Raw genomic sequence first — 13,941 nt, 5'->3', positions numbered from 1 at the left:
GATATTGGTGGACAGTCTATCACCAGAGATTGAGACAGAGAGGTCAAGGAAGGGAAGGGAAGTGTCAGAGATGGACCACGTGAAAATGATGGAGGGGTGGAGATTGGAAGCAAAATTAATAAATTTTTCCAAGTCCTGACGAGAGCATGAAGCAGCACCGAAATAATCATCGATGTACCGGAGAAAGAGTTGTGGAAGGGGGCCGGAGTAGGACTGCAACAAGGAATGTTCCACATACCCCATAAAGAGACAGGCATAGCTGGGGCCCATGCGGGTACCCATAGCCACACCTTTTATTTGGAGGAAGTGAGAGGAGTTGAAGGAGAAATTGTTCAGCGTGAGAACAAGTTCAGCCAGACGGAGGAGTGTAGTGGTGGATGGGGATTGTTCGGGCCTCTGTTCGAGGAAGAAGCTAAGGGCCCTCAGACCATCCTGGTGGGGGATGGAGGTGTAGAGGGATTGGACGTCCATGGTGAAGAGGAAGCGGTAGGGGCCAGGGAACTGGAAATTGTTGATGTGGCGTAAGGTGTCAGAGGAATCACGGATGTAGGTGGGAAGGGACTGGACAAGGGGAGAGAGAAGGGAGTCAAGATAACGAGAAATGAGTTCTGTGGGGCAGGAGCAAGCTGAGACGATCGGTCTACCGGGGCAGTTCTGTTTGTGGATTTTGGGTAGGAGATAGAAGCGGGCCGTCCGAGGTTGGGCAACTATCAGGTTGGAAGCTGTGGGAGGGAGATCCCCAGAGGAGATGAGGTCAGTGACAGTCCTGGAAACAATGGCTTGATGTTCAGTGGTGGGGTCATGGTCCAGGGAGAGGTAGGAGGAAGTGTCTGCGAGTTGACGCTCAGCCTCCGCGTGGTAGAGGTCAGTGCGCCAGACAACAACAGCACCACCCTTGTCAGCGGGTTTGATGACAATGTCAGGGTTGGACCTGAGAGAATGGAGTGCAGTAAGTTCAGAGAGAGACAGGTTAGAATGGGTGAGAGGAGCAGAGAAATTGAGACGACTAATGTCGCGCCGACAGTTCTCAATGAAAAGATCGAGAGAAGGTAAGAATCCAGAGGGAGGGGTCCAGGTGGAGGGAGAATATTGAAGATGGGTAAAAGGATCCGTTGAACTGGGAGAGGACTCCTGCCCAAAGAAGTGAGCCCGGAGACGAAGACGGCGGAAGAAGAGTTCAGTATCATGCCGAGCCCGAAATTCATTGAGGTGAGGGCGTAAGGGTATGAAACTAAGTCCTTTGCTGAGCACTGAACGTTCAGCATCGGAGAGGGGAAGGTCAGGGGGTATAGTGAATACACGGCTGGGGTTGGGATTGGAAGATGGGGTGGGGACGGAGGGACAGGCAGGGGTGGAGGGTCCTAGATGGGTGTTGGTGTCGATGAGTTGTTGGAGCTTGCGTTCCTTAGCACTTGAGAGAAAGAGAAAAAGTTTCTTGTTGAGGCGTCGGATGAGCCGAAGGATAAAATGAAACTGGGGGCACGCGCAGCTTTGAAAAAGGGTACGGCGGTGCTGCTGGAGGGAGAGGTCGAGTGTGTTCATATGGCGGCGCATGGCACTGAGAGTGGATTTCAGAATGTGACGGGAACAGCAGTCCGAGAAACGTTTTATGTCCCGGAGATACCTGTAATCCTGGATGGGTTCGAAACATGAGGGGTGGAATTTCAGTTGAAATCCATGTGGGGTAAGTCGGAGACGGAGACAGTCACTGAGAAAGGAGATATGGCTGTGAAAGCGGGTTTTAGTAAACACCTTGTCAAACACTAGGAGAGAAATGGAAAGCAATGAAGGTGAACAAGGCAACAGAGAAATCCGGAAATCTTGTCGCAGAGAGGAACAGAACTTCTTCAAGGAGGTAGGCATTTCTTGAAGAGCAGTGGCAGTCAATTAAACAGAGATAAAAACAAAAAAACTGCGGATGCTGGAAATCCAAAACAAAAACAGAATTACCTGGAAAAACTCAGCAGGTCTGGCAGCATCGGCGGAGAAGAAAAGAAAAGTTCTGTCGAAGGGTCATGAGGACTCGAAACGTCAACTCTTTTCTTCTCCGCCGATGCTGCCAGACCTGCTGAGTTTTTCCAGGTAATTCTGTTTTTGTTTTGGATTTCCAGCATCCGCAGTTTTTTTGTTTTTATCTCTGTGTTTAATTGACTGCCACTGCTCTTCAAGAAATGCCTACCTCCTTGAAGAAGTTCTGTTCCTCTCTGCGACAAGATTTCCGGATTTCTCTGTTGCCTTGTTCACCTTCATTGCTTTCCATTTCTCTCCTAGTGTTTGACAAGGTGTTTACTAAAACCCGCTTTCACAGCCATATCTCCTTTCTCAGTGACTGTCTCCGTCTCCGACTTACCCCACATGGATTTCAACTGAAATTCCACCCCTCATGTTTCGAACCCATCCAGGATTACAGGTATCTCCGGGACATAAAACGTTTCTCGGACTGCTGTTCCCGTCACATTCTGAAATCCACTCTCAGTGCCATGCGCCGCCATATGAACACACTCGACCTCTCCCTCCAGCAGCACCGCCGTACCCTTTTTCAAAGCTGCGCGTGCCCCCAGTTTCATTTTATCCTTCGGCTCATCCGACGCCTCAACAAGAAACTTTTTCTCTTTCTCTCAAGTGCTAAGGAACGCAAGCTCCAACAACTCATCGACACCAACACCCATCTAGGACCCTCCACCCCTGCCTGTCCCTCCGTCCCCACCCCATCTTCCAATCCCAACCCCAGCCGTGTATTCACTATACCCCCTGACCTTCCCCTCTCCGATGCTGAACGTTCAGTGCTCAGCAAAGGACTTAGTTTCATACCCTTACGCCCTCACCTCAATGAATTTCGGGCTCGGCATGATACTGAACTCTTCTTCCGCCGTCTTCGTCTCCGGGCTCACTTCTTTGGGCAGGAGTCCTCTCCCAGTTCAACGGATCCTTTTACCCATCTTCAATATTCTCCCTCCACCTGGACCCCTCCCTCTGGATTCTTACCTTCTCTCGATCTTTTCATTGAGAACTGTCGGCGCGACATTAGTCGTCTCAATTTCTCTGCTCCTCTCACCCATTCTAACCTGTCTCTCTCTGAACTTACTGCACTCCATTCTCTCAGGTCCAACCCTGACATTGTCATCAAACCCGCTGACAAGGGTGGTGCTGTTGTTGTCTGGCGCACTGACCTCTACCACGCGGAGGCTGAGCGTCAACTCGCAGACACTTCCTCCTACCTCTCCCTGGACCATGACCCCACCACTGAACATCAAGCCATTGTTTCCAGGACTGTCACTGACCTCATCTCCTCTGGGGATCTCCCTCCCACAGCTTCCAACCTGATAGTTGCCCAACCTCGGACGGCCCGCTTCTATCTCCTACCCAAAATCCACAAACAGAACTGCCCCGGTAGACCGATCGTCTCAGCTTGCTCCTGCCCCACAGAACTCATTTCTCGTTATCTTGACTCCCTTCTCTCTCCCCTTGTCCAGTCCCTTCCCACCTACATCCGTGATTCCTCTGACACCTTACGCCACATCAACAATTTCCAGTTCCCTGGCCCCTACCGCTTCCTCTTCACCATGGACGTCCAATCCCTCTACACCTCCATCCCCCACCAGGATGGTCTGAGGGCCCTTAGCTTCTTCCTCGAACAGAGGCCCGAACAATCCCCATCCACCACTACACTCCTCCGTCTGGCTGAACTTGTTCTCACGCTGAACAATTTCTCCTTCAACTCCTCTCACTTCCTCCAAATAAAAGGTGTGGCTATGGGTACCCGCATGGGCCCCAGCTATGCCTGTCTCTTTATGGGGTATGTGGAACATTCCTTGTTGCAGTCCTACTCCGGCCCCCTTCCACAACTCTTTCTCCGGTACATCGATGATTATTTCGGTGCTGCTTCATGCTCTCGTCAGGACTTGGAAAAATTTATTAATTTTGCTTCCAATCTCCACCCCTCCATCATTTTCACGTGGTCCATCTCTGACACTTCCCTTCCCTTCCTTGACCTCTCTGTCTCAATCTCTGGTGATAGACTGTCCACCAATATCCATTACAAACCCACCGACACCCACAGCTATCTCGACTACAGCTCCTCACACCCCACTTCCTGTAAGGACTCCATCCCATTCTCTCAGTTCCTTCGCCTCCGTCGCATCTGTTCCGATGATGCTACATTCAAAAACAGTTCCTCTGACATGTCCTCCTTCTTCCTTAACCGAGGTTTTCCACCCACGGTCGTTGACAGGGCCCTCAACCGTGTCCGGCCCATCTCCCGCGCATCCGCCCTCACTCCTTCTCCTCCCTCCCAGAAACATGATAGGGTCCCCCTTGTCCTCACTTATCACCCCACCAGCCTCCGCATTCAAAGGATCATCCTCCGCCATTTCCGCCAACTCCAGCATGATGCCACTACCAAACACATCTTCCCTTCACCCCCCTTATCGGCATTCCGTAGGGATCGCTCCCTCCGGGACACCCTGGTCCACTCCTCCATCACCCCCTACTCCTCAACCCCCTCCTATGGCACAACCCCTTGCCCACGCAAAAGATGCAACACCTGCCCCTTCACTTCCTCTCTCCTCACCGTCCAAGGACCCAAACACTCCTTTCAAGTGAAGCAGCATTTCACTTGCATTTCCCCCAACTTAGTCTACTGCATTCGTTGCTCCCAATGTGGTCTCCTCTACATTGGAGAGACCAAACGTAAACTGGGCGACCGCTTTGCAGAACACCTGCGGTCTGTCCGCAAGAATGACCCAAACCTCCCTGTCGCTTGCCATTTTAACACTCCACCCTGCTCTCTTGCCCACATGTCTGTCCTTGGCTTGCTGCATTGTTCCAGTGAAGCCCAACGCAAACTGGAGGAACAACACCTCATCTTCCGACTAGGGACTTTACAGCCTTCCGGACTGAATATTGAATTCAACAACTTTAGGTCGTGAGTCCCCTCCCCCATCCCCACCCCCTTTCTGTTTCCCCCTTCTCTTTTTTTTTCCCAATAAATTATAAAGATTTTCCTTTTCCCACCTATTTCCATTATATAAAATAAAAAAAACCCACTAGAGCTATACCTTGAGTGCCCTACCATCCATTCTTAATTAGCACATTCGTTTAGATAATATCACCAACTTTATCTTTAACACCTATGTGTTCTATTGTACTATTGTTGTTGACATCTTTTGATATTCTGCTTCTATCACTGCTTGTTTGTCGCTACAACCACACCAACCCCCTCCACCTCTCTGTCTCTCTATCTCTCCGCCCCCCACACACACACCTTAAACCAGCTTATATTTCAGCTCTTTCCTGGACTCGAACTCAAGTTCTGTCGAAGGGTCATGAGGACTCGAAACGTCAACTCTTTTCTTCTCCGCCGATGCTGCCAGACCTGCTGAGTTTTTCCAAAGAACTAGATTAGATGTTTGTATGTTCTTACGTTAATAAATTACCAACCTCTGGAATGCTTTGCTGGCACATATAGTGAGTGCAGATTTGCTGCAAGCATTCAAAAGGGAACCTAATATGTGGCCTACATAACTGCATGTAGAAGGTAGGTTTGTATCCCTCAGTTACCATTGTTTCTGGGAACCTGGTTGTCTGCCTTTGGCAGTTGAAGAAGAATTTTCCAGAAACTTTTCTGAAATTAGACTAAGGGTGGGATTTTCCCCTCAGTCCACTAAGTGCAGCAGCATTTTACCCACCCGGAAACATGCCAGATCGTGGGCCTCTTGATTCGCCAGCCCCACCATGAGCTCACCGCTTCCTCACTCCGGGTGCCATATTTAAACAGCATCCATGCACAGCTTTTTTAATGTCTACAACCCAGGACTGCTCTGCGGAAGACGTCTCCCAAAGGGAAGAAGCATGCTGTTGCAAAATTCAGTGACGCCTCCCCGGAATGCCTGTTGGACATAGTCGAGGCTCATTGCAATGTCCTTTACCCCCAATAATGGCCAAAGGCTGTCCACCAACCTCACCACTCCAACTTGGCAGGAGTTGGCAGCAGTGGTCAGTGCCAACACAGCACATACAAGGTCAGCCACCTAGTGCAGAAAGAGGATGAATAGTTTTATCCGTGCCACCAGGATAAGTTAACCACTTGCAACTCACACACTCACCAGCCCATCACACCTTCACTGGTATCTCACATGCTGCCAGCTCAAGGAGCATCACCACTCACTCTCTCACATACAACTTCACATCTCCATCTGGGTTCATCTCCTCTGGAGCTTGCGTCCTCATCCCATCCATGGCTCCATCCAAACACGCCAGGCATCCTTATCATCTGAGTCTGAAGAGTCAGACGGACTCGAAAGATTAGCTCTGTTTCTCTCCCCACAGATGCTGTCAGACCTGAGTTTATCCAGCATTTTCTGTTTTTATTTCAGATTTCCAGCATCCGCAGTATTTTTCTGTTATCCTTATCATTCTGCCCTGCCATGCGTCCTGCTCATGCTCTCCGTCTTTATGCAGGACAAGCTCGTACACAATTGCAGGAAGATGTCCCAGACCCAGGGTGGAATGCCAGAACTCAAGGTCCTCACTGTCTTTGAGAACAGAGCCATCGAGCTGGCTGGAGAGAACATGGACTATGCCTGCAGCGACGGTGAGGTCGGCAGTGCACACTCATCCCTCAGACAACCATACTGTGAGTGCATTTTCCTGTTTTACAGCTGCCTGCCATGCACTAATTATGTCTACTTTCTTTCTTAGGCACTTCTTAAACCGCCTGAGGCCCTCAACCAGCCAGGCTTTTAGCTCGAGCCCCGATGACACCTCAGATGAGGATCCTAAAAAAAGCGCTATTGAAGACCCATCACAGTGCTCACCCACACCCTCCAGCAATGCAGAGACACACACCTCAGTGGGACCAGTTTTACAGCCGCCTCAGGGTCACAATCTGGTGAACTCAGCACACAATCTGGACCGCAGCAGGAGGAGGTAGCGATGTCTGAGGTCGCCAGTACACCGAGGACTGCTGGAGGCCAGGAATCTGCTGAGTCGGAGATAGATGATGAGCTCTGAACTCGGTCCTAAATCAGTTGGTGGAGCTGTAGTGACAATCATGGGAATATCAGGAAGGGATGTCTGGTGCATTCCTCAGATTGCTGTGGACAATGGAGGAGTCCATTCGTCTTCAGTCAGAAGTGATAGCTCCAGCGTGCCGATGCACCGAGATCAACACTGGCATAATGGCAGCTGCCATGGAGACCTTGATCCAGGTCATCAGTCCTGCGCTGCTGCAGGGGCAGCACTCCATCGCTGTAGCCATTGGTGGCATCCATCAGTGGCTATGTGAGAGGGGGGCAGGGCATCTAGATCTTACTCCAATTGCCCCTGCTCCTGAAGGAATTAACCAGGGGTCCTCGGGCACCTATAGGGAGGAGGACCAGCAGCTGGACACCCAGGGGCTATCTGCCCAGGTGACTCCGGGACTGCCCAGCTGTTCCCAATCCCCTCTTCCTGTAAGCCCATCACCTCCAACTGCATGGGCCGAAGAGGGTGCATCCGCCCCACAGCAGGACACCCAAAGCAGGCTGGGGTCCTCAGGGTCTCAGCCCTCCAGACGACGTTCGCCAAACAACAGGGTGTAGCAGCCAGCAGGCTGCCTCCACCTCCGCTGTGGATGTCAGGGATGCACCCAGATGTAGCGGTAGGGTTAGGAAAATTTTTAAAATTTAGGAGCAAAACGGTGACATGAGTGTTCACAATGTGAATATAATGTTCACAAATGTAAATAGGGTTACACCCATCTCACATCTCTTCTTGTGTGTGCCTCTATTTTATGATGAACTGTGTTGTTGTCGATCACTAGTGATACCGTGGTCCCTCCCCCCACTTAGCGCAGATGTCGCAATCATGGGCCTCTTGTCTATGTCGTGCACTTCCATATGACCACAGTGTATGCCCCTTTTTCAGGTCATTCTCGACATCAGTGATGCCTTGACCTTACTGTTAAGTGTGCTTGTGGAAGGAACTTCATTCACATACTTTGCAGGGTCATGTCATGTTTATTCTTGGTTGTGTAAGATTGAGGCAGAGGTGTTCTCCTATCTCCTCTGCATTCTTGAAAGATGAAGATGTAGTGTACAACGAGAGAGGTGTTTATGCATGGATAAGGGTCATAAATCATGCAACTCCATGTGCTCTCTGTCATCTGGCAGGGTTTTAATGCTATGAACCCAGACTCTGAGCTTGCGTGCGCTGCTGTCTGCTAACCATGTTTCTGACTAACAGTGTATATCTGCTAAGCTCAGTAATAAATGGGAGCACCTTGCCATTTCAAGGTGCCGAAGCTCTGCCCTTTTCAGCCACATTATTGTCCAGGTACTTGAACCTTTAACCTTGAGCGTTTCCCAATTGTCTGTATTGCTGCCATAGGACTCTCGTCACAATGTTGGGATGCAGCACTGTGCACCCAATCACCTAAACGCTCACTGAGATGAGTGTTTGCAAATGGTGATATTTGGCAGTCAATAGAGCCTTTGAACATGCTCTTGAAGCGCATACGGTAGCATTAGATAATGTTGAGGGGAGCATGGGATGTACTGAAGCTGAAGTGTGCTCTTTATTAGCAATGTCTGAGCATTTTGGAGTTCGCAAGGGTCAGGGTTGACCATGAGGGCGCAATGTATATCTTAAAGAGGAGGCATTTTAATGTCTGGCACAAAAGTCGTTGAATGTCATCATCCTCAGGTGGTCCACATGCAGAGTAAGATGAGGATAAAAGCAGGCCAACATCCCTAACTGAAAATGTAGGATGTTAATGTGATAGAGAAAAAGGTGACACAGAGGATTGAGTCATCTCAGAATAGAAGCACACCTGCGGAACATCCTCGGCTGCCTTGGCCCAAGTGTCACATATCAGCTTCACCATCGAGGTTACACAGAATGCATTGTCCCATTGCTGGAGATGGATCTCCTTAAGGAGCTTTGTCAGACTGAAGGCAGACAGCTACGAACCCACTGAGGATGTGGAACAGCTCCTGGCTCTTGTAGGCTGATGTTGTTACTGGGATGCTAGAGATACGCTTGAAGAGGCAGCACTTTCTGACGTCTGATGCTGGGACTCCTCCTCCAGTTAGCACCTCATCTCAGCACGGACACATGCTCCCGAGGCTTCTTCATCCTTCAAAGGATCAGGACATTGTGAGCCTGATGTGTAACTATTCACTCTCATATTGAAGTGCAATGTTGAAATGAGAGGAATAGTAACGCTGGTGTTAATGTTGGCCCATGATGAAGGGCACTTGTCTGAGAGGGTACTCATTGCAACTTGTCATCCTCCTGATGAAATCTGGTAGCTGTGGGGGCCTCACATGCATGCCTGCTTCATTTGGCCTGTGCTTTGGCCTCTTCCCCTGCAGCTTCAACTTCCTTGAAATCAATGCCCTCATTCCCTTCGATGTCCTCCTCATCAGAGGAGATGTGCAGCTCCTCCATGTCGGCATCTGGCAAGTCCTTCCCCCCTTCGCAGCACCAGGTTGTGCAGCACACAGCAACTCACAATGATCCTCTGGGGAATGTACTGGAGTACTCTGCCACATCTGTCCAGGCATCGTAATTGCATCTTTAAGATGCCTACGGTGTGCTCCACCAACGCTCAGATAGCGGCATGAGTTTCGTTGTGTCTTCTCTCTGCGTGAGTCTGAGGCCACTGCACAGGTGTCATCAGCTACCCCTTGCGGGTACCCTTAGTCACCGAGGAGCCAGCCCTGGATCCCTTGAAGATGTCTGGGATCTGTGATCTACTCAAGTTGTATGAATCATGGACACTTTCTGGGTATCTGGCACAAACCTGCATGATAAGTTTCTTAAAGTCATAGACCAGCTTTTCGTGGAGTGAGTGGTAGCCTTTCCAGTTTGTGTATTAAAATGCCTGTTGCCAGGGAGCTTTTATAGCCACGAGTGCAGTCGATGACACCCTGCACCTGTGGGAATCCAGAAATCTCAGAAAAGCGCAGGTTTCTGGCATCCTGGCTTGCTTGATGACCTAATTGTGGGCGCAAAAAGGACCTCATGCATGTATCTATGAGTGGACGCTTGAGAGATCCCCAGTGGAGCCCTGGAAGTAGCCGCTGGCGTAGAAGTTGAGTGCGGCTATTACTTTCAGAGCCACTGGCAATGGATGCCCTGCCAGTCCCCATCATGCCAATTCCTGGAGAATGTGGCAAACGTGAGTCACCATTTCCCTGGATATGTAGAGACGTCGGTGACACAGTTTTGTGTTCATCTGCAGAAATGAGAGTTTTGTACACCCTTGGTCTTGTGTCTGGAGGGGCCCTGTTCTCCCTTGGTCCTGAGGGTTTTGTTCCTCACCGTGGTGAGTCAGAAGCCTCCATTGCAATCTTCCCTTTCTTCTTCTCTCCTGCCAATATGCGATTATGTAGCCAGCAATAAATCCAGGCTCCACCTTCCTGGTGGTCTCCTCTCTGCAGTATCAATGAGAAACAGACAAGAGTCAGCGTTAGCCTCCACAGGTCCTCTCTCTCTCAATAACTCATCAGTGAATGTGGATTGCAAGGCTTTGTTTCCGTGTCAGTAACTACTCACCCCTGAAATAATGATCAGCACGGGATGCATTTCGAGATGCCCCTTCCGTCTGGCTTTACATGACTGACTGCTATGAGATTGTTTTGGCCAGGCACTTGGTTGTGTTGTTTTCAGGCCCAGGCGCTGGGATCCTCATTCACTGCGCTCTAAAATTGTACTCTTTGGAATAAATATGAGGGGAAATGTTTAGTCAGGAAATGAGATTATTTGAAGGGGGTCCGAGGCTTCTTTTCTGTGAACCTGCCAGCACAAGAATTCTAACACATATCTGAAGCTTGTCCAGTCACCCAGTTGCTCTGGAGTTCATTTTTGCTCTGGGGAAGTTCCACACTGTGAACAAGGAGATTGATTAGTGCCACTTTGCGGGATTAGTCTCGCCTGTATACGCATCATTGCTTCACTTTCCTGATTCCCTGCATTGTCATTGAAGGGCTCCTAACATGTCTTAGCTGTGCATCTCTCCTCATTTGGGATTACACAGTTCAGTTGGGTGCCCCTTTAATCAGCCCCCCTGCCCTCCAATCTGCCCTCAGAGCTCTCACCAGCAGAGCTTCTCTTCATTTTAATTTTGTACTGCGCCATCGCTGCAGGTTGGAAGATGGCAGTGCAGAGTTCTTACCGCCAGACTATTTCGGAACCTCCCCGTGTGTGTGTGGAAACCCCTCCTGTCATCCCGGGGGAGCTTAATATTCAGTTTCCCTCCCACTAAGAGCTCTCAATCCTCTCCTTGTATTCCTTGATCCCATCGTGATTGTGGTGGATATCTGTTTGTTAGCTCCTGAATATTTTGAGGTGGATGTGTCTATGCCCTAGTGGATCTCGCCTCTCCCCATCTTGAGGCCACTTGCATAGTTAAACATATACCCACCCCCACACCTTCAGATACCCTCACAATGCCTTTTCCCCATTTGTAGGCAGCAGATGCATCCCTTGACTGTGTGCCACCTGATACCAGAAACCCATGGACTGAGGCACATGATGTTACAACCATGCCCTGTGCACAACTGAGACTGAACTGGAACAAGGACAGTCTTTACAAGGTCACCAAAGTAAACTGAGGCATTTATTCACTCAGTGATTCTCCCATTCTGGCCCCAAGTGGCTTACGTCATTCTGTAACATACTCTGTCCCCATCCTGGAGCTGAGAATGATAACCCTCTGCATCCTCTCCCCCATTCATGTGTCTAAGTGCAACCTTTCCCACTTTTGCCCCCCAAGTGGAGCCCTTAACCTGTAGCCCCTTCTCATGCCTCAGGCCAGTTTCCCCCCTTCCCTGGTGGGGCCCTAACCCTGCAGCCCATTAAAAGCCATCCCCGCCTTACTGCTGGTCTGGCAGGTAGAGACTTGGTTTGTGACAGCCCCCTGAAAGCGATGTGGTGTTACCTGCGAAGCCTGTCGCTGATTATTGTGAGAATTGCGTGATGCAAGGTGGGCAAACGAGCCTCGAAGTCACGAGTAAATTGCAGGTTGCCAGGTCCATGTCGCTTATATACCATTGTGAAACACATCATTATAATTGCACACCGACGTGCCCTAATGATCCACCGTGGGGGTTGATTCTAGCGAGAAGTCCTTTTCATGATATGTAAATTTACTGAAAAGACGTTCCCGTCATGGCATGTCAGGAAACATGGTCCACTATTGGAGGCTGCAGCGCACAATCGCGAACTGGTTTCACAACAACGTGAAATTGATTTCCGGTTGTCTTGTGATATTTTCCGCTCTTGCACGCCATGATGCCAGCTGTGGGCGGGAGCAGAAAATCCCTGCCTAAGGGGCTTTTTTTTTTTGCCTGTTGAAGGAGCGATTGGGTGAGGAGTATGTAGAAGTAGCACCATTGCAGTATAGAACAGGCTCAATGAACCAGCTGGTCATTAGCTGTTGTTTGTTTCTATATGTTATTAATTTAGTGCAACCCTTGCAATATTCTGTAGATTTTTTTCTGTTGTTTTTTCAAACCTGTGGTTTAATAAACATTTTGTAAAACAGGTTATACCTCTTGCATTGCCAACTTGCTGACGGGGGAATTGAGGCATTTTGCATGAATGTTTTGAAGCCAGAGGAGTTCATGAAGGCTCATTTACCCAGTACAATATGTATTGCTGCAGAGTGAGCAATTCAGAGGGGCAATCATCCTTGAATTGTTGCCTACACTTGACAGTGGTCTTGGAACTGCTTATCCATCTGTTTTCTTGGCTGCAGATAATGCAAGGTGAAGGATGATAGTTGACAAAATAAAGGGATTCATACCCTCAAAAAGATTACAAATGAAACCTGTGTCCTCTACCTTCCCTTCCAGCCTCAGTGAACACTCTCTTGAGTGGAGTCACCTTTGTGCCTCAGCCTTTTTTCCCTGCTAGCTTAACTGAATGTTTGTTTTAGACTTTATTGCTTTTTATCGAGCATGTGAATTTGGTTTTTAAAATACTATAAATAATGGTACTACAGATTTACAAGATGCGGACGTTTGATATTTTGAAAGTCTCTGGCAATGCAATAGAATGCTCAGATCTGTGGGAATGATCTGTGGGAAAAGCCCTGTACATGATTTCCCACATGTAAAAGTGAAAGTGACATTGTTAAATTTCTCATAATAATTACACACTTACAACAAGAAACATTATGAAAATCGCCTAAATCTATTTGTAGAGAAGTTACTATTTTAAAAATAAGTCCAGTGTTCTCATAATGCTTTGTTTCACCTGCCAGGTCTGGATATAAATGCAACTTTCAGATCAATAACAACATATTTAATCCACTTCATGGTCAAGCCCTCCCAGAGCAGGTCTAATTTAGATTGGTGACACGTTGCTGTTCTTTCAGGTCTGCAACAACCTCCATTAAACTTCAACAATATTGGAAATCCTGATCTGAAGAACATAAAAATTGGGATAGACTGGAAGTTCTTCAAGGTAAAGCCCAGCCTATTCTGTTGGCAGAATAAAATTGTATGGAAATGGGTGCAGGGTGCAGCAGTAGTGTGGCAGGGCAAAACTTTCACCTACCCCTTTAGCCTGTTAGTGATTCCCCTCCAAAAATTTGCAGGATGTGGCCTTGTAAATATTTGTAAATGTTTCCCCTGCTTGAGAGAGTGAAACAGAGGCACTCAACCTGATAAAAGTGGTAGTGATTGGAGTAGTTCCCTTCAAGTAACTGAAGAAAAAAGATTGCAATTTTTATAATTCTGAAAGTGCGGCCATGGTTGGGCAGGGGGGTTGGGGGAGCAGTACTAAGAATTTAATGGTTAATTTAGCTTTTATTGCTGCATTTTGGGGTCTTCAAGGCACAGAATAGAACCTGTGTACACTTTTGGCCAATTTAGGTACTGTTGGGCTAATGGGATAGTAGACTGGGCAGAATTCCCAGGTTTGTCCCAGACATGTCTTCTAGTGGCACATGGT

The 13,941-nt window shown here is 48.7% G+C and overlaps 1 protein-coding gene across 1 annotated transcript in view; it reads left to right on the top strand.

The window, feature by feature from the left end:
- The window catches only part of LOC121290957 (fatty acid amide hydrolase-like), a 79,404-nt gene that overhangs the window by 48,553 nt on the left and 16,910 nt on the right, over nucleotides 1–13,941 (top strand). Inside the window, exon 13 of the mRNA XM_041212029.1 lies at nucleotides 13,364–13,452. Coding sequence (XP_041067963.1) covers nucleotides 13,364–13,452 — 89 coding nt within the window. The remainder of the gene's footprint in view (nucleotides 1–13,363; nucleotides 13,453–13,941) is intronic.

Source organism: Carcharodon carcharias, chromosome 18 (assembly GCF_017639515.1).
Source record: "Carcharodon carcharias isolate sCarCar2 chromosome 18, sCarCar2.pri, whole genome shotgun sequence".
Lineage (NCBI taxonomy): Eukaryota > Metazoa > Chordata > Chondrichthyes > Lamniformes > Lamnidae > Carcharodon > Carcharodon carcharias.
This window is presented reverse-complemented; position numbering and strand designations above follow the sequence as displayed.